The 20,115-nt window shown below is 40.3% G+C and overlaps 1 protein-coding gene across 7 annotated transcripts in view; it reads right to left on the bottom strand.

Moving 5' to 3' along the window:
* The window catches only part of TENM2 (teneurin transmembrane protein 2), a 1,294,091-nt gene that overhangs the window by 401,784 nt on the left and 872,192 nt on the right, over positions 1 to 20,115 (bottom strand). Inside the window, exon 3 of one of the 7 annotated variants that reach the window (XM_030927459.1) lies at positions 5,299 to 5,320. The exons of the other annotated variants lie outside the window; for them this stretch is intronic. Coding sequence (XP_030783319.1) covers positions 5,299 to 5,320 — 22 coding nt within the window. The remainder of the gene's footprint in view (positions 1 to 5,298; positions 5,321 to 20,115) is intronic. 7 annotated transcript variants of the gene reach the window in all.

Consider the following 20,115-nt stretch of genomic DNA (forward strand, 5'->3'; position numbering starts at 1 on the left):
ACCTCTGCCTCGTGGGTTCAACTGATTCTCCTGCCTCAGCCTCCTGAGTAGCTAGGATTATAGGCATGCACCACCACATCCAGATAATTTTTGTATTTTTGTAGAGATGAAGTTTGACCATGTTGGCCAGGCTGGTCTCGAACTCCTGACCTCAGGTGATCCACCCACCTTGGTCTTCCAAAGTCCTGGGATTACAGGCGTGAGCCACCATGCCTGGCTGGTAAAGACCTTCTAGAGACCTTTTGAAGACTTTCTAAAGACTCATCATCTCCAGAACCACCTTCTTTAGAAGTCTTTTCTGATCACCTCACTCACTGGTACCCAGGACATACTTTCGTCATTGCTTATATTACCTGTTAGCTTATGTATTTGCCTAAATGTCTGGCTCATTCATGAGACTATGAGTGACTTTGGGTAGACATTGTACACTATACACATCTTTGTATCCTAGCGCCCAGTACAGAGCCTGTACATAATAAATAGCACTATGATTGGTTGATTATAACAATTTACTCCACCAACATGTATGAATGTATATCAACTACTCATGGCTTTCACTTCACTGTTGGCTGCTATGGCTGTTGTCTTAGGTTTTGGGTATCTCTCTCAGTGTGTAAGTATCTTGCTAAGAAGAGTTGATTCCGAATTTAAATGTATGTTTTTTTTTTTCATTAGTCAAGTGGCCTAGAATATTAAGCCACTACTTCACTTGGTGCTCAAATGAAGCCACATCAGTCTGTCACAACCTTGGAGGAAAAACTGTTAAATTTATTAAGAGACAATGTTTCAGTCTCCAAGAGAAGCAAGGGGTTTTCAGGCATGGTAGTGTGACCACATTTTTTGGTTAATTTTCAAAATTTAGAATGCAACCGTTGTATAAAATTTGATTCCAGGCTGGGCATGGTGGCTCACGACTGTAATCCCAGCACTTTGGGAGGTCAAGGCAGGAGGATAACTTAGGCCTAGGAGTTTGAAACTGTCCTGGGCAACATGGCAAAATCCCATCTCTATAAAAAATACAAAAATTAGCCAGTCTTGGTGCTGTGCACCTGTGCTCCCAGTTACTTGGGGGACTGAGGTGGGAAGACTGCTTGAGCCCAGGAGGCCAAGGCTGCAGTGAACCCTGATTGTACCACCCTGGCCGGGACTGCAGAGTGAAACTCCAAAAAAAAAAAAAAAAAAAAAAAAAAAAAAAAAAAAAAAAAAAAAAAAGAAGAGAGAGAGAGAAAGAGAGAGAGAGAGAAATTTGATTCCATTCTAATTATGAAAGCTTCTCACCTTCAGGAGCTACTTGGGAGATGTAACCCAAGACAATCCAACAATTTCCAACAATTTCAGACGAAGGTGCTAAACTATGTGGGCAATGCTGTCACTTACTGAGTTGTCTGTCTGTGCTGAGTAATATGCAGAAGATACATTGAGCTGTTTTCTTGCCCTCCTAGAATCTGTTTTGTAAGAGCTTAGTTGGGGGGGGGGGGGGGAACTGCTAGAGAAAGATTAAAAGGAACTGTATGCTGATGCCGAAACAATTTCAAAAGGCTCCCTTAGAGAACATATGTTCCATGATGCAAAGGAATTCATCTTACTCATTTTTATGTTCACTTCTTGTGGTTCCTGGTATATAGAAACAACAATATTGCCAATTGCTCAGACTGACTGAGCTCTTATGATGTACCAGGTATTATTTCCAAGCCTTTTACATATATTATTGTATTTAATCTCACACAAACTCTTTGGGAGTAGGTTGTACAATCTTATTCCCATTTTAAAGATGAAGAAAGTGAACTGCAGAAGGGATAAGTTCGTTGGGAAGAAGAGTTTGAACCTAGGTATGCTGGGTTTAGACCTCATACCACACTGCACGGATAATTTAATTAGATTTTATAATAACAACATACCAAGTGCTGACGTAACAATGTGATTGACATTGAAACAGATTGAAGGTCAAATCTTGATTCTGCCACTGATTCTCTGGGAGACCTTGGGCAAGTCATCTAACTTTTCTGTGTTCAACTACTAGATAAGCGAAATGTGTGGAAATGTACTTCACTAGTTTTAAATGTATTAAAGGAGACACTTCTATAAACTTTCTGAATTAAATGGCATGTGTTATTATCATGCATTACAAAAGGTAAGAGATAGGTGTTCTATTCCCCTTACAGGACTTTTTGAGGATTAAATAGTAACATAGATGAAAGTGCATTGCAAATGGTGAAGTACTCTGCAAACGGTAATTGTTTTCATTCTCATTATTGGAAGCTTTCCTTTCCAAAGGCTTTGTCTGCAGATAGCAAACAGTTCTCAACTGTAAATCCATGTTTTGCTATGTGCTTTAGGGACCACAAAGATAAAACATGCATTCTAGGCAGCAGATGCTCAAACTATTTCATCTCTATGCTGCCCACGCTCACAGTACCCCACCCATTCCTCATTGAATGGTCCTTGATAAGATGCTAAAGATTAGATGCCTTGGGATTCTACCCACCAGTAGCCAATATAAAGGATGGAAAGCTCCCCTCAAAGACATATAAATGTTGTGAAATTAGAATTGAAAATGTAAATGAGAGGAGGACTAGGTCTGGGTTGTTAGGAAGATGTCAGGGCACGGATAACATATGCATTGATTTATACCCTCCCTCAACAATTGTTTGAACATCATTGCCTTGTATCTGAAAAATCCCCACTAGTGTACAATTAGGAAGAGTACTGGGCTAGGAGTTAGGAGACCAGGATTCTTTTTTTTTTTTTTTTTTTTTGAGACGGAGTCTCGCTCTGTCGCCCAGGCTGGAGTGCAGTGGCCGGATCTCAGCTCACTGCAAGCTCCGCCTCCCGGGTTTACGCCATTCTCCCGCCTCAGCCTCCCGAGTAGCTGGGACTACAGGCTCCCGCCACCTCGCCCGGCTAGTTTTTTGTATTTTTTGTATTTTTTAGAGACGAGGTTTCACCATATTCGCCAGGATGGTCTCGATCTCCTGACCTCGTGATCCGCCCGTCTCGGCCTCCCAAAGTGCTGGGATTACAGGCTTGAGCCACCGCGCCCGCCCGAGACCAGAATTCTTTATTGTGGCTACCTAGTTGCTAGCTACTTGTCACAACAAACTTCTTATGTTCAGCAGGCCTCAGTCAACACATGCAATCTTATTGTACTATGACATAATGACACTAGTAATTTTTAAATATTTATTTATTTATTTATTTAGAGACAGCGTCTCGCTCTGTCATCCAGGCTGGAGTGTAGTGGCACAATCTCAGCTCACTGCAACCTCTGCCTCCCAGGTTCAAGCAATTCCCCTGCCTCAGTCTCCCAAGTAGCTGGGATTACAGGTGCCCACCACCACGCCTGGCTAGTATTTTTGGATTTTTAGTAGAGACAGGGTTTCACCATGTTGTCCAGACTGGTCTCAAACTCCTGACCTCAGGCAATTCGGCTGCCTCAGCCTCCCAGAGTGTTGGGATTACAGGCATGAGTCACTGTGCCTGGCCAGCATCCGTACTTTAAAGAAATGTGATGACATTGTCTCAGTCACAAGAGGGCCCATATTGCCATGGAAGAGATTAATATTTACTAACATTTACTAACATTTCTTGAGCACTCACAAATGTTCTAGGCAGTATGTTTAGCACATCATGGTTTGTAATTTACAACATCCTTCCAACAATACTATCTAGCAGTCACTATTATTATCCCTATTTTACAGATGAGCAAACTGTCTTGAAGAGATCATGGGACTTGACAAAGGTTATACAGTAGGTAATGGGCAAAGCCAAGATACGAACTCAGAGCTCTCTAATTAAGCATTGTATGACTACACAGAGTCATTGCAGTGCTGGAGATGCAAAGAGAGAAGAGTAATTTTAACTAGGGTAGGGCAGGAAGGCTGACTGGAAATGGTAGCAGTGTCAAGATGACTAGACAATCTGCAGTGAGTGCTCTTCTTCAGCTTTGAATGTCTAAATATTGTTCTATTCTCATGACAAGTATGGAGATCAACAATTGGGTCAAGGTTCCATGTGAGTTGTGTCCTAGCAGAAATTCACAACCTGAATTGCATCTTCCCCACCTTCTCCAAGCGTGGCTACTTTTTTCATCAAGGTCAGAATGAACCTCCATATATCTCTCTTCAGGCCCCGCAGAGGCAGGTGCTTGCAAGGTACTGTTCTCTGAAGACTCACTTAGGACACTCTCTGGGGAAAACTATGCATCAAGGCAGACAGCTGAAGGCATCAGAAAAATGGCCTTGGGGCACAAAGGAGCATGAAGGGAGAAAACAAGGAGGATGTTTTAACTTTACACTGGGAGAGTGATGATCATGCTGCCTATATACATGAGCCACATGGCTACTCAGCCTCAGGATTGGGTGCAAAGTGACTGATTTTTGTCTGAAATAGCACATTGCTTAGTTATGGCTAAAAAGATGTGGATGAAGAGATGTTTTGGGAATTTCCATGAAACACAGCCTAGTGGTCTGCTGGATAATGAAGACGTTTTAGTTCAGCTCACAAAAATTTGCTGTTGTATGTGTGTGTGTGTATGCACAAATGCATGTACATATATGCATGCACGCACACACACACATACTCTAAATTGACTAGAGTCAGCAAAATTAATACACATCCACAGGGCACTGTTGGCCAAGTCTCTAGTTTCATAAATAATGCCTTCCTCACCTTTTACAAGCCTATTTGAAGACCTGCAGTGCATCCTGGCTACAATTCAAAGCCCATCTAATGAAAATACCTCCACTGTCAGCAATGTTAATGTCACTTTAAAGAGTGTGAAATGTTGCTAAATGTGTCAGGAAACAATTAGATAACATAAGAGGCATGTTTTCTCAGTGCACAGAGAAATATATTATGCAGGCAGGAGATAAAACACAAAGTTTTCTGAGCTCCAGCATATTCAGCACTCTCCCTCGCTCTCTCTTTTTAATCCAACAGAGAAATTGTTTGGCAAGAGTAAGCCCTGTTTCAAATACTTGGAGAAGGGAGAAAGGCTTGCTTTGCCTCTGACTGCTGTCGCTTGAGCCCTGTGCTATCAGGCTCAGCGAGATACAAATAGTCTTCCACTCAAATTAAATGTGTGCCCTTCTAATTAGCATTATAAATATAGGTTTCTCTGAGCCAGAGTTGATAAAATTACAGTGTTGAGCTGGAAAGGAACCGGCAGCTCTTCCATGCTGACACAATGGCCACAGCGTTTGCACGGCTAGAACAATGTCCCCAGAGCCTGTCCCATCTTCATAGGTCAGCCTGGGAAAGGAAGGTAAATGCCAAGCGAGCTGACATTAGGACGGGCACCCGGGCCCAGATGCAATCTGTTCTTTGCATGTGACGATGTAAGGCTTGGCACTTAGGCTCTGGGGAGAGCAGTTCTTACTGCAAAGCTTCTTTGTAGAGGTTTGTCATTTCCACCACCTGTGGGGCTCCAAATGGTGCCCGAAAACCACCCGCAAGGCTGACTAACAGATTTTCCCCTGGTCTCCACACCCAGCACCGCTCTCCGTGGTACTGAAACAGTACTGTGCACTAGGAAACGGTTGGTTCTTTCTCCTCCCGCCCCCTACAACCCTGAGAGGCCTCTGCCCACTTTCTTGAGAACGTTTTGCATTAGATGAGAAAATCTATGGAGAAGAGAGAAAAAAGAGGGAAGGAGTAAATAAAGAGAGATGTGGGCGGAGACCCTGAACTAGACATAGCCAAGTGAGTGATTGCCAGGGATGAAAATGAGAATGGATTTATTTTGACATTGTTTTCAAATAATCATAGTTGCCAGGAAAGAAGCCACTACGAACCAGGGTAGAAATGCTGAAAGACTTGAAGTGAGTGAGGAGTTTGCATGTCAGGTGATACAATGATGTGCCATGTCAGACATGAACAAACATGTTCATGTGGCCAACTTGTAAAATCCATCATGGTAGAAGTGATGTGACAGAAATGTCAGCATTGGTTCGCACATGCAAAAATGCCCAGCTTCTTTCTCTTCTTGTGAAGACTTGCCACATGGTACAGATGCAGAACAAAGACTGTTGTGGCTCTTAGTTCACATTTTCTTCCCAGTCTCTGCAGTTCTGACATGCTAAAAGAGCATTAGAAGATGGGGCTTGGGTTGACCTGCTGTGTCTTGCTTTTGCTATGCGTCTGTTTAGAATTGTTTTATAGTTGATAGCTCTGTCCCTGAGATTAGCAAAAGTCATAGAATGATCTAGATGAAGTCAAAGAAAGTTACGGAGAAAGTCCATCGAATGTTAGCTTTAGAGGGAACCTTAGATAATATCCCTGACCAGCCACTTCACTTTGCTGATGACAAAACCATAATTCAGAAAGAGGATGTGGCTTTTCCTGGACCACATAGTAAGTTAGTAACCTGAGTCTAAGGCTCTATTTATTAGGTAACACTGCTCTCCAGTACTTAAGTTTGGGGATGAGCAGAAAACCCAAAATTCAAATAAGGATGAAGAAAAATCTGCCTTCACAGAAAATCATATAAATGGACTATAAATGTACAATTTTAAAGCAGTATGTGTAAAATAATTACTCTGCTCCCCACCCCCTAATAGAACCAACCCACATATGACATCCCTTCCCTCCTTCCTCCCTCCTTTTTTTCTTTTTTCCTTTCTTTCTTTCTTTCTTTCTCTTTCTTTCTTTCTTTCTTTCTTTCTTTCTTTCTTTCTTTCTTTCTTTCTTTTCTTTCTTTCTTCTTTCTTCTTTCTTCTTTTCTTTCTTTCTTTCTGGAGGGAGGGGGGCGGGTATGGGAGGGAGGGGCGGGCAGGCGGTGGGGCCTAGGCGATTTCCCCTATCCCTAACTCGGGACCGCCCTTCCTTCCTTCCTTCCTTTTCTCTTCTTCCTCCTCCTTCTTATCCTTTCTTCATCTACACATATTCTTTGAGGGTTTAGTACATATCAGGCTTTATTAGAACCCCCTAATAGAACCAACCCACATATGACATTAGACTGTTATCTTCCAAACTATGATTTTTGAAATATTGGGTTTTCTCAAGATAAAACATGTCCCAGGAAAGAAGGGCTCCATGAACAAATAGTTTATGCAGTATGAGATGGTATGGGAAGCATGTCCAGATCATAGGAAAGAGAGACCCAATGTACTGTATGCCTGTATGAATACATCTGAATTGGTTGGTCTATTCTATTCTAGGGTGACCTCTTAAGAGCCTAGTTAAGGCACTGAGTTGCCTAGGGTAAGAAATTCAGATTGATGGGGGTACTAGAAATGATTTAATAGACTCGAGGCCCTGCAGTTCTTAACTCTGGAAGAGAGGTAAAGGACGTTGTAGCAACCCTCAAATAATTTAGCCATGTACCATGAAAAAACAGAATGGACTTTTATAAGCTGGTTTGGAAAGACACCAAGAGAAAGAGCCAAATTCAGCTTGATAAATCTGGCATATATCTATACCTCTCCTTTATACTTGTTCCACCTGGTATCATGGTTTCTTTGGCATGTTCTGTATCATTCTTGCTAGAATGTAATCTACTCTTTCATTCATTCAATCAACACACATATATTGAATAACTACCACCTCTCAGATTCTATCCCAGGCCAGGGCCCTGCTCTAGGTGGTTGTGGAATCTGCATTGTTTTTAATCTTTCCATATCCCAAAGTTCCTAACAGAGTACATGTGCACAGAAAGTGATTAATAAATATTTGTTGACAAAAATGGATAAACATGTAGAGATATTTCTAACAACAGTTGTTGAAAAACATCAGAATCAGCACGCTTGCAAAGTAACAAGCTCCTCATCCCAGAAATTATTTCAGCAGTCTTGAGTGGCTCTTGTCAGCAAGGTTGTAGAAAATGTTGGCATTCAGTGGGAAGTAGGATTGTAGGCCCTTTAAATTCAGTTCCAGTCCTAAATCCCCATAATTTTGTGAACATTCCTCTCACAGCCCCGTGGGGAAAAGGAGACAGAGGATTATTTATAAGATGTCTCAAAAATAAGCAGTCTGCCCAGATATTCACCCTCCCCCACCAGAAGTCAGAGACACATTTGCTTTTCTGCATTCTGCATATCTGAAAAATTTCAATTCCCAGCTGAAAATCGAGATCCACATAGATTCATGCATCCTTAGAGGACTTAACTTTATTTAAAGGAAACATGTCACTGTGTTGAAGCTTAAGCTGAAGTTAATTATAACAAGTGTAATATTTGGCCAACCTTAGTTTCATGATTCAACATTCCCGCTTGATCGGTTTCCAGAGCTAAATGAGTCTATAACCATTCCCAACATAATAACCCTTTTTGCTTTTACAACTGCTTTCATCTGTGGATCTCAAAGCGTGGTGCAAACAGTAATTAATGTTCGCTTGGGAGGTAAGGATGCATTTCCTCAGCTCATCTGGCAAAGTGGGGGCGGGAGGGGTGACTTGTCAATGTCCAGGCAGAAACGGGAATGGTGGCCTCTGTGTTCCCACTTATTTCTCCTATGATCCCAGAAAACTGATCACATTGTTTATTTAAGCAAAGAGGTGGCATGTGTATACCAAACTAAAATACTTTGTACCCAGCCTAAGTGAAGTCAAAATAAGTGACTGTGTGGAAGATAAAAGGACTAACAGGGAATTTCCATCAGAGTTCCTAGACCAGCCATGAAAACAGATTCTTGAACAATTCTTCCCTTCTTCCCTCCCTTCCCTCCTTCCTCCCTTCCCTCCTCCCTCCCTCCCTTCTTTTTGCTTTCTTGCTTTCTCCCTTTCTTTCTCTTTTTCCACCCTTACGGGGCGCGGGAACCTCGGAATGAACGGCAGGATGCACGTACCTTACGAGTCCTGTTCACTTCCTTCCTTCCTTCCTTCACTTACTTCCTTCCTTCCTTCCTTCCTTCCTTCCTTCCTTCTTTCCTCTCTTTCTTCCTTCCTCCTTCTATCTTTTCGACATATATTGAGTGTTTAGTACATATCAGGCTCTATTATATAAACTGGGGTTATGAAGTAAAAAGCAAAAAGTCCTTGCCTCCTTGGAGCTTATGTTCTGGAGGGTAGAGAGGGGGCAATCAACACATAAACAATGGAAAAAACAACAGCAAATTAAACGTAAGTAAATATATTTACAGACACATGTATATGAACATACATGTATGCATACATATATGCATATGTAAACACAACACATCTGTGTGTGTTTTCAAGGGGAAAGTAGAGAAAGGTAAGGAGAGTAGGGAATGGCAGAGTAGAGGTCAAGAGGTGGGTGATACTTAATATAAGATCATCAGGGAAGACCTCCCAGTTAAGATAACATTTGAACAGGGACCTGGTGGAAGTGAGAGAGGGAGCCATGCTGGTGTCTAAGGGAAGCACAAGAAATAAAAACAACACAGACTCTGAGCTGGCTGCACCTTTGGTATATTCCAGGAACAGCAAGCAGGTAAGTGCTCCTGGAGTGGAATGAGAGCTGGAGAAGAGGGAGGCCTCAGAAGCCACTGCAAGGTCTTTAACTTTTACTCTGGGTGAGACGGAAAGCTGATAGAAGGTTCTGAGGGAGGGTGACAAGGTCCTATACATGGTTTAGCAAAGCCACCTTTGTTATTGTGTTAAGAACAAACCCAAGGGAGGTAGAAGCAGGGAGACCCATTAGAAGGTGGTTGCAATAATCCAGTTCAGAGATAGTGGGGCTGAGTCTTGGATGAAGGTGATAGTGACAAAAGTGACAAAGATCAGAATCTGGATGCATTTTGAAGGTAATGCCAATACATTTGACTGATGGGTTAATGTGGATTTGAGAGAAAGGAGTCCAAAATGGTTCATGAATATACGTATTTAAAGGGGCATCCTTCCTACCGTATTTACATACATATGCAATGTACTTGCTTTAACACATAGCATAAGATATATGACATAACTGGGTTGAAAACCATTCCAAATATTTGAAAACGATGCCAATTGTTGCTTGGAAAACCCTTCTCAGAGAGATAGGCAAATTACGGTTGTGTTCACAATTTTACCTCCAGGAAGAAAGAGGTACAGGAAGGGCTTTTAGATATTTTGGAACAGAACTGACAAGGTAGGCAGTTCCTTTTATCTGACTTAACGAAATTTAATAAAAATCTAAGCTGAGAGAGTTGAACTTTCACCTTCATCTAGGCAAGAAGATGTGGCACATATCTCAGAGTTAAAAGTACTCAACAGAAAGAGGGATAGAGATGGTCCAAAAAATAAGCCCTTTTTTCCCCCTACAAACTCATATTCACATGTGGTACAGAGTAGTAAATTAATTTTGGTCTTGTTCTCTGATTTCTCCTTTAGCTTGACCTGATTTTCTTGCAAGCCCCAGGCACAGTTAATTTGTAGGGAGGGGTATGTGTATATATTACAGAATATGTTATTTGTGAGTATGTGAGTAGATGGAGATCTCTGCTGAAATATTAATACAGCATGTTTTTATCATTATTTATAGGAGAACTATATCTTCAGGGCTTTTAAAATAAAAAGAAATGGAAGATAGGTGATGTGAAATTATTTTTTAGTGTTCATACCCTTTGGTTGATATATAAATAATACAAATGAAATGGTAAACAGCACTAGGTGTACAATTACTGAATAAGTAGAAATGTAGATTCACAACAGTACAATGTTCCCAGTTGTTTTCATGATAGGGAAGCAGCTATTTATGTAAGGCTTAATAAGACTTCTTTTTCAGTCTTATTTGAATTTTGCTGTTGTTGAGTTATTTTATCACAAAACTGGAAGAAGTATTTCCATCTACAAAGTGGAAAATCTAAAACTTACATAGGAAATGTCCATGAATATACAACTTCAGTCTGCACAGAATAAGTGAAAAGCAAATTGCAACAGTCTATGGAAAGAAATTGTCGCTTAATTGGTTCTGAGTGACCATTCTAGAAAGGCATGCCGTATTATTGGTGGAGAAACTGCTTCAACCTTTCCAGTAAAATATGCAAAGTCTTGTAAAGGAACATAAACATTTGCCTTAAAATAGCAACAAAGGAAACATCACCAGAAAATCACATTGCAGCGAATCCACTTAAAAGTATGTTATGAGTGAAATTTCCTCTTCTCAAACTGAGCCTCGATTAAAATGGATGTCTCACCCCTGTAAGCTCCCATAGGGTCATAGAACCTTATTTATTTAAATTGGCTGGTTGTCTCATGAGAGTTCTACCTATGGAGTGATTTGAAAACTCATTAGTGCCATGTTATTTTTAAATTCCACAGAACAGTCTCAAATAGAGCCCAATCACTTTCTTAAGAACCAAAAACTGTGACACACTGAAGAGCCTCCTTTGGGATGGGATGCACACCAGTAAATCATAATACCCATCACTCAAACAGAGGTTTCCATTTTCTGACTTTCTTCTATCACTTTGTGGGTAACAAATCCAGCTCATAATGACACCCACTATTAAAATTGGACTCACAATAGGATGGTTGTGTTCCTTTTTGTCTAATTCTGCAATTTCTTAAATTCTATGAGTACACACAACTTCAAATCCCATGCCAAAGAGAAATATAAAAGAGCTGATCATGCAGATTTGCTTTCTGGAAGACTCATACGCAGCTTATACAGTACATAGAGGCATGAAAGCAAAAATACACCAATTACCATTAAGCCAAGATCTAAAGAGATCAATGCATGGGCTAACAATTGGGTGCTGTCAAATGTTAAAACTACTAAATTCTTGTCTTGTTAAATCATCTGATGGCCGTTTCTTCTTTAGTTAAATAGGGATAAATAATAAAAAACAATTTACAACTAAAAGATGCTAGCATTTTGCAGCTGCTGAATGTCTTTTGGGGAGATTAGATTCCATAATGAGGAGATATAACCATCATTTTATAAAAGCTGTTGCTGTCTTGGGAAAAACACCACTGAAAATGATTAGAAAAAGCCTTTCCTTCATGAACCTATTACAGTCATGTGCTGATTGCTTGGCATATGCTTAATGCTATCTTCATAGCTGAAAAACAATAATTTGTTACTGTAAATCTTGGCATAATATATTAAGTCCAATTGTGCTTTTATTAGTTCTACTTTTGACTTAAGTGGTTCAAGCTTGCAAAACCTTACAAACGTTGAAAAGCAAGTCAACTACCTACCATTTTAACAAATATATATACACACATATTTCCCAATAGCTTAATTGGAAGCCTTTCTGAAATAATTTAAAAACCATTTCAAGCATCTTCTGCTACTGGTTCTCTATTGAGTTTATCAAAGATATGATAATGTGGGAGACAATTAAGGAGTGTGACACATTTCATCTATAGTACAGACATAGGCAATAAAGAGCTGATATTATCTTTCTTCCTTTAAAAAAATTATAGGGTAAATTAAGACAGTATCAATTGATGTAACTCTAACAGTCTGAGACATTCCTAAAAGAGACAATAACTCCTTGGCTACTTTTTTTTTTACATGGGAGAAATGAAGGGAAGATGAAGGAACACAGCATTCCTATTTCCTTTTCTTCCTCCCCATCTCCCTCCCAAACAAGAGAGCTGCAGGAATCTCTGGCTGTCCTCAGCAGAAAAACCCAAGCAAGTCTTGGCTACAGGACTTCTTTTTGCTGTTGCTATTTCCCACACAGACAGAAATGTCCTCAATCAAAGCTTAAGCCCTGGAACTTTTTTATTCTTTATAGTCAAAAGTCTACCCTCAGGCTCTGGTATTGTTACATCCAAGGCCCAAATCAGAGGCTTTCAGGGAAAATTTTTATACCTTAAAACAAGAAGATGAATAACATCTAGAAAGGATATGGATAACAGGCCTTTCTCAGCTTACCAAATATTTCAATAGTCCATGAAACCATGGAAAGTCTTTCTTAAAATCCTTGGTGATTATGATAAATTTGCATATATAAATGCATGCAAAATTTATTCCTTGTAATCTGATTTTTTTTTTTTTTGAGATAGAGTCTCGCTCTGTCGCCCAGACTGGAGTGCGGTGGCATGATCTCCGCTCACTGCAAGCTCTGCCTCCCAGGTTCAAGCCGTTCTCCTGCCTCAGCCTCCCAAGTAACTGGGACTACAGGCGCCCGTCACAACGCCCAGCTAATTTTTTGTATTTTTAGTAGAGACGGGGTTTCACCGTGCTAGCAAGGATGGTCTCGATCTCCTGACCTCGTGATCCGCCCGCCTCGGCCTCCCATAGTGCTGGGATTACAGGCGTGAGCCACCGCGCTCGGCCTGTAATCTGATTTTTTATAAAGTCAATGACTATGCACACAAGCATTAATCTAGCTTCTCTTCCAACACGAAAAACTCCATTGCAGGACTCAGAATTCATGAGTCAGAGGACAAACTGAGATAAAATTGGCTCGCTCTCTCACAGTTTATCCCCTCCGCTCCCACCCCAGATGATAACACAGATCAACAACCCCCCAGTTAAGCTTCCACTTACTCTAATCAACATAATTTCCAAGTTGGGAAGTAAAAATCTCTAAGAGGGCTGACACATTTCTTCATAAGTAGGTTTCAAGGCTTTGCTCTTTGTTGCTGGGTTCCTTGGAGAAATTTATCTCCTGGGATTAGGGCAATAATTAGTGATTCATACACCCTCAGAGTGATAGTACTAGGTGGGAAAGATTACACCTTCGTGAATGAACATGAGAAAATTCAGAGTTGTAATTATTTAGCATTTTTAATGCCAAACCTCATCTACGTCACACAAATCCCTGGATCCAGCACTACAGAGCTACTATTAACTCCTTGCAAGCTAATTGGGGGGAAAAATGAAGCCAGCCCTTGGATACTGGTTGAGGGTCCAGGTTTCCTTCCTTCTTGTCACAGCCCAGGTGGTTTGGAGGGGAGTTTCCCTCAAAATATCAAGAAAGTATTAGCTTTGCAGCCCCCATCCTCCAGAGTAGTTCCCAGGAAGTTAGTTACCAGTGTTTCCTGTTTCATATTTATTGCTTTGCCTACTCTCAGAAGCTGGGTTCCATCATCTCTGGGGTAAATGTGGGAGAAAGAAAGGAATTTTCTCATTTAAAAATTTCTCATTTTAAATTTTGAACTCAGGGGAGGATTTAAATTTTGAACAATGTCTTCTCTCTCTGCCCTGAGTCTGTTCTAGTACACCTAAGTCCTAGTGGAATCACCTTCCTTAACGAATCCCCTCAGTCCACTCTGCAACAGCCTCACAGAGCCTGTTAGGTCATTTAGAAGCACACATCACAACCTGGGACTTGTGATTAACATCTGAAGTGGGAGTAGTCTTGAGGGACTGAGCCCTTAACCTGTGGGATCTAATGCTACCTCCAGGTAGATCGTGTCAAAATTGAATTGAAGTAGTGGACACCCAGCTGGTGTCCACTGGAGAAATGACTGGTTGCTGGTGGGCAGAAACCCTTGAACATGATGGTAACCAGGAGTGAAGTGTTCTGTGTGTTGAGTGTGAATGGAGAGAGAAAAAAATAATAGGATTTTATTTTTTCATCAGAATAAGGGTTCAGAAGTGTGAGAGTGGGAAAAATAATTCTTTCTTTCTTTTTTTTTTTTCCTGTTTCTGGTAAGTAGTGCACATGGTAAAAAGGAATTTGTGGCTGTAATAAGTTAAAGATTTTGAGATAAGGAGATAAGAAGGGGGCAGGAGGGTTAGCGGTCTAGGAGATGTGACCACAGAAGCAGAGGTTGGAGTGATGTGAGGAAGGGGCCATGAACCAACGAATGCAGGCAGCTTATAAAAGCTGGAAAAGGCAAGGAAAGAGTTTCTCCATAGTGTCCCCAGAAGAAATGCCATCCTGTTGACACCTTGATTTTATTCCAATGAGACTGCTTTTAGACTTCTCACCTACAGAACTGTAAGATAGATAATCCATTTTCATTGTCTTAAGCCACCAAGTTTGTGGTAATCTGTTACACTAGCAATAGGAAACTAACACAATGTACAATGTGGCTTAAAAAACAAAAAACAAAGAAAGAAGCCCACTTTAAGTGGTCCATCTAATCTAGTGTCAGGATCACCCATAGCAGGGGGCTGGGAAAGGGGTAGAAGTGGGAAAGATGTTTAGCCTCTCAAATTTTTTGTCCAGGAAACCAACCTCTCTGAGAATTTTTAAATCAACCATAAATGGAAATAACATTGATACTGTCAGCTCTGGAAAAAAGTCACTAGAGAGTGAACCAATGTCTCAACAACTACCCAAGGAGAAAAAGTGCTTACAGCAGTAGCTTTTCAGCAATTACTGTCCAAGAAATCATTAAGAGGATGGGTCTACATAGTAGAAACATACAAGTCTATTCCTTGGTTCTAATGCTATGCTCTGGAGCAGAGTTGGCCCTGTGGCAGCCCACTGGCCTCATTTGGCATATAGATGTATGTGTGCGTATATATAAAGATATATAGATATATACAAAATATATAATATGTTATATATAATATATAAATACATATATAATATATAAATACATAATATGTTATATATAAATATATATATATTTTCCAAAACAGTGTTGTTTCTTTTAACTGAATTTTAGTGACTTTGATTTACATATGCACTCTCCACTTTACCACAAGCCCCACCATGCCCTCTTACTTCATTCATTCATATTGCCTAACTGATCATTATGGACATTTGGGTTTTCAACCGAAGGGTAAGATCTATGGCGACTCTATTATGCATTTACTATTTAGCACTTTGAAGAATTCTCATGACCTATTCAATTCTCATGACCCACTCAGCTCTCACGACCTACTCAGCCATTCATTGTAGCCCACTGAAGTCTATTTCTCTACTTGTTCCTAATGATGTATCACAGGGTTCTGTTACTGGGCATGCTCAGTATGTATGTTGAGAAACAAGGATAGAAATGGTCATCTTATCTGTAGGGAACATAAATCTAGAAGAATGAACATATATTCTGGAAAATAATGAAGATCCAAATATGTCCAAATTACCCAAACTGAAATCTAAAGGGTAAGTGTAAAGTGTTGCACTTAGGTTAAAACAAAAAAAAAAAAAATATTAGCACTAGATGGGAAAATATGACCGAATGGAAGCACATATAAAAAAGGCTTTGGAGTTTTATATCACTTTAATCTCTGCATGAGACACAGATTAATATGTTTGGCCCAAAATAAACCATGAATAGAAGTCAAAGTTCTAATGAAAAGAAGCTGTACTTCTTCAACTTTTGCTCTGTGGTTTATTCAGGACATACTCAAAGATACAGTAACATTTCAAAATGAACATCTGTATTGAAGGTGTTCAGAAGTAAATGGGCAAATGGTGGAGATGTGCTAACTTTGAGTAAGGGGAAGGTCTGAAGGAATCTAGGATTCTCAGGAGAACTGGAAACTTGAATAGAATAGACAGGGTCTTGTGTGTACAGGGGAAGGTTCAATCCAAGCTATGCAGTCCAGTCCTGTACAGGGAAGTTGACATTTGATTTGTTTATTTGCAGAGGGTATAACAGAGACCAAGGAATAGAAGCAACAGAAAAAATGAGTTTGGGTTAATAGAATGGTAGATTTTCTAGTGATTTGATCAGTACACAAATGAAATGGGCTTTCTTGTGTGGAAGTGAGTTCACTGTGGGTGGAGGCATTTAAGCAGATGTTAGATGACCCTTAGAGAGGATGTAAGAAAAGAAATTTATGTGGGATAAAGATAGGGTGAGGCTGGGCACGGTGGTTCATGCCTGTAATCCCAGCACTTTGGGAGTCTGAGGCAAGAGGATCGCTTGAGCCCAGGAGTTCAAGATCAGCCTGGGTAACATAGTGAGACTCTATGTCTACAAAACATTAAAAAAAAAAAAAAAAAGCCAGGCATGGTGGTGCATACCTGTAGCTACTTGGGAAGCTGAGGTGGGAGGATGGCTTGAGCCCAGGAGGTTGAGGCTGCAGTGAGTCATGATCATGCCACTGCACTCCAGCCTGGGTGGACAGAATGAGATCCCATTTCCAATAAATAAATAAGTAAATAAATAAATAAGATGAAATGACTTCTGTGGTCCAGTCCAAAAGTGAGATTCTCTGATGCTGTGTCCTTCCTGCCCTCAGGATAATGCACAATGATCTTTGGAATATGATTCTGTGGTTTCAATTCACATAACCTTGTTTTAGAGGAGGTAGAAGAGGGGAAGCCAAATTTTTTATGTGAACCAAAATGTGCCACTTAAGGAGAATCCAAAGAGGCTTTCTTGTTCAATGAATTGGTCCTTGGTGAACTTCAGCTTTGGGAATGTTTGTATACATAGTTGGGGGTATTAATTTGTAAATCGAAGAAACCTAAAATATTCTAGCATTTAAGTTTTTAATATTGTTGAAACATTGAAGCATTTTTCTCTGTATCTTCATCTCAGAGACATCCGAGATGTCTTGGCATCATAGAAACAACACCTGAGCATTCTAAAAAAGACTCCCCAGCACTTCTAGGCTTCCTAAGGAAAAACATTTTTTAGCAATCCGCACGCTGCTGAGTAGCCAGAGCTTGTCTTGCCTTCTCTTTTCTGATTCAGGATAATTCCGAAATGAAATGACTTGCCATTCAGGCACTGTGAATCCATGCAGATGGAGAAGAAATTTAGGATGGGAATTCTGGACTGAGCACTTTTCTAAGTTGTGTTGTAGTGTTTATATACTAACACTTCAAACTCATTCAACCAGTATTCACTGGGGGCTGACTATGTGGCAGGAGCAGTGCCAGACACAAGGAAAGTGACATGGAACCAGACACAGTCTGTGTCCTTGACGAATTCACACTTCAGTGAGGGAGAGAGACATGTAAATAGGTGGCTGCATTGTCAACCTGGGAGCTACTATGAAAGGGGCCTGCTTTCAGGGACGTGGGAACCCAGAAGAGGGTGCAGTGAACTTTGCCTGGGGAAGATGAGGTCAATGACAACTGGAGAGAGAAGGTGATTTTAGAGTTGGGCATTGTGAAGAAGATGGGGTGAAGGATGAAGTTGAAAGGAGCTGTTGAGTGACATCAAGTGGATGAGAGAGTGCTAAGTGGAAAGGTCACTTAGGAGCAGTCGGGCCAACTGTCCAGGCTCCTTTCCTTGCCTCTGTATAACAAGTTTAGTTGACTTTTTGATGCTTCTATTTTCAATGTGAAATGGGGAAAATGGAGTCTCATGCACCTACTTTCCAGGGCTATTTTGAAGACAAAAAGAGATAACCAGAAAAGAGTGTTTTTGAAAACAGGTTAAGAATGGTAAGTCTAGGCCAGGGATAACAAACCTTACAGCTCTAAAGCTTGCAGAATATTCTGTCTGTCTATTTGTCTGTCTGTAGCTGTGACACTGAATGCCTTCAGTGGGGTACATATTTCCCCTACTACTCCCCTATTTTATTCCATATGCAAGCTGCTTTAAGCATCCATGTGACCTGCCCAACACTGGAACAAGTTAATGTTAAAGGGGTCTGCACAAAGTAATATGGAAATGGTGAATATTTTTAAGTCTGGATCTTCCTCTTAGACAGTGGGAAAGTGATGCATTGTTCTGAGCTGCGATGTTAATGAAGGTGATTAAGAACAGGTCTTGGAAGTTAAGATTTATTTTTCATGCAGCCCATTTAAATGAAAATAAATACCATTCCTGCCCAAGCAAGAATGCACTAATGGTCTGAAAAATTCAGAGAGAGAGAGTGGGGCCATGTTGTGTGTGTGTGTTGGGTGGGGGGGAAGGGGGGGGTGCTAGGGGGAAGTTGTAATAACGATGGTGAGGGCTTCTACTTGTAAAACATTAAAACAAAAAAAAGTCTGTGACAATGCTTTACTTAAATTATATTCTAAATGAAAAATGCATTTTTACCTAATTTGGAAAAAATGACAAACAAGACTGAAAGTTGGCTTCTGGATGGGTATCCTTGGAAGTCTGGTCCATAATATAGTTCATCTTACAGAGAGAGGTGTAAAGAGGTACCTGGGTGATAACAGACATTCACTAATTCAGCATGGAGGGAGAGAGGGAGAAAAGAGAGATAGAAATACTGAAGGGGAAAAGATAGAAAAGTTTATGAAGGATTTTTGTTTTTTTTGGCCACTAACAAATTCCTAAAATAAAATTTACATACCTGAAAACCCCCAAACTCAAACCTGCATTGAGATAAAGCCAATTAGATCCAGTATGGCAGAAGAGAATCATGGCAGACAGATGGAAGGAGAGCTTATGCACATGAGTTTGTCTGAAATCTATTGTTAAATGGAAAATGTCCGCCAAGTAATTTGCTATATTTCAGTTGAAAATGCCAGCTTATAGCAGGTGCACCACTTTCCCTTTTCTCCCCCAATTTAAAAGCCATTTACAAATGCATCCTGGTGATTCAGACCAAAGAATTACCAAACCCAATAACAGAACAAGGCTGTGTAGGAATCTGAACTTTGTTTACACAATTAGGAGACACTCACGTGCAGATACCATAAATGACAAGGTTCCTGCAGCAAATTAACAAGAACAATTTTCTCATCTCAAGAGCTGTCAAGATGGGCCCTGTTGGCCAATTTATCTTACTCTAGCACATCTCTGGTGCTTGTCAATCAATATGTGAAACATTTGGTGCTGATTGCCATTTTTCTCTCCACTTCCTTTTGCCTCTTGTATCAGGCAATTTACTGCAAGTCAATCAAGGTCGAAGCCGACCTTGTTTAAATAAAACACTGTTGAGTTCTTTTCACATCAACAATTTCAAAGACAGAATGAGCTGTATCTTTTACATTTACATTTATACGACTTTTTTTTTCCACTGGTTCTCCTAAAATGCCATCCTTGAGTCATGAGTCATAACTAAAGCCACCTGGACACTGAGCAAACTAAGCTGTACAGGCAGTAAGGAAACACATACATTCAATGTATATCTTCACTATAAAGATTAACTCAGTGAACAGAGATGCCTCACCAGCGAAAGCATGCTTTTGACTGTTTTGCCTACCATTATCCAGCCTTAATTTGAAGCAGGACCACACAGAAGAAACAATATACCCTAAATCATCAGAGCTTGATAACACAAAGTAGCAATTTCAAGTGTTTTCTCTGACGATCATGTCCTATGGTTGAAAGAGAGTTTTAGAATATTTTGGTGATAGTCCCTATTGTTATAATGAGTCCAGCATAAACCTTTATCATCATTATTATTTTATTCATGGAAAAGAAAAGTGGAGGAGAGGAAGCAGCTGAGCCTATTAAAGTTCTTG

Source organism: Rhinopithecus roxellana, chromosome 3 (genome assembly GCF_007565055.1).
Source record: "Rhinopithecus roxellana isolate Shanxi Qingling chromosome 3, ASM756505v1, whole genome shotgun sequence".
Lineage (NCBI taxonomy): Eukaryota > Metazoa > Chordata > Mammalia > Primates > Cercopithecidae > Rhinopithecus > Rhinopithecus roxellana.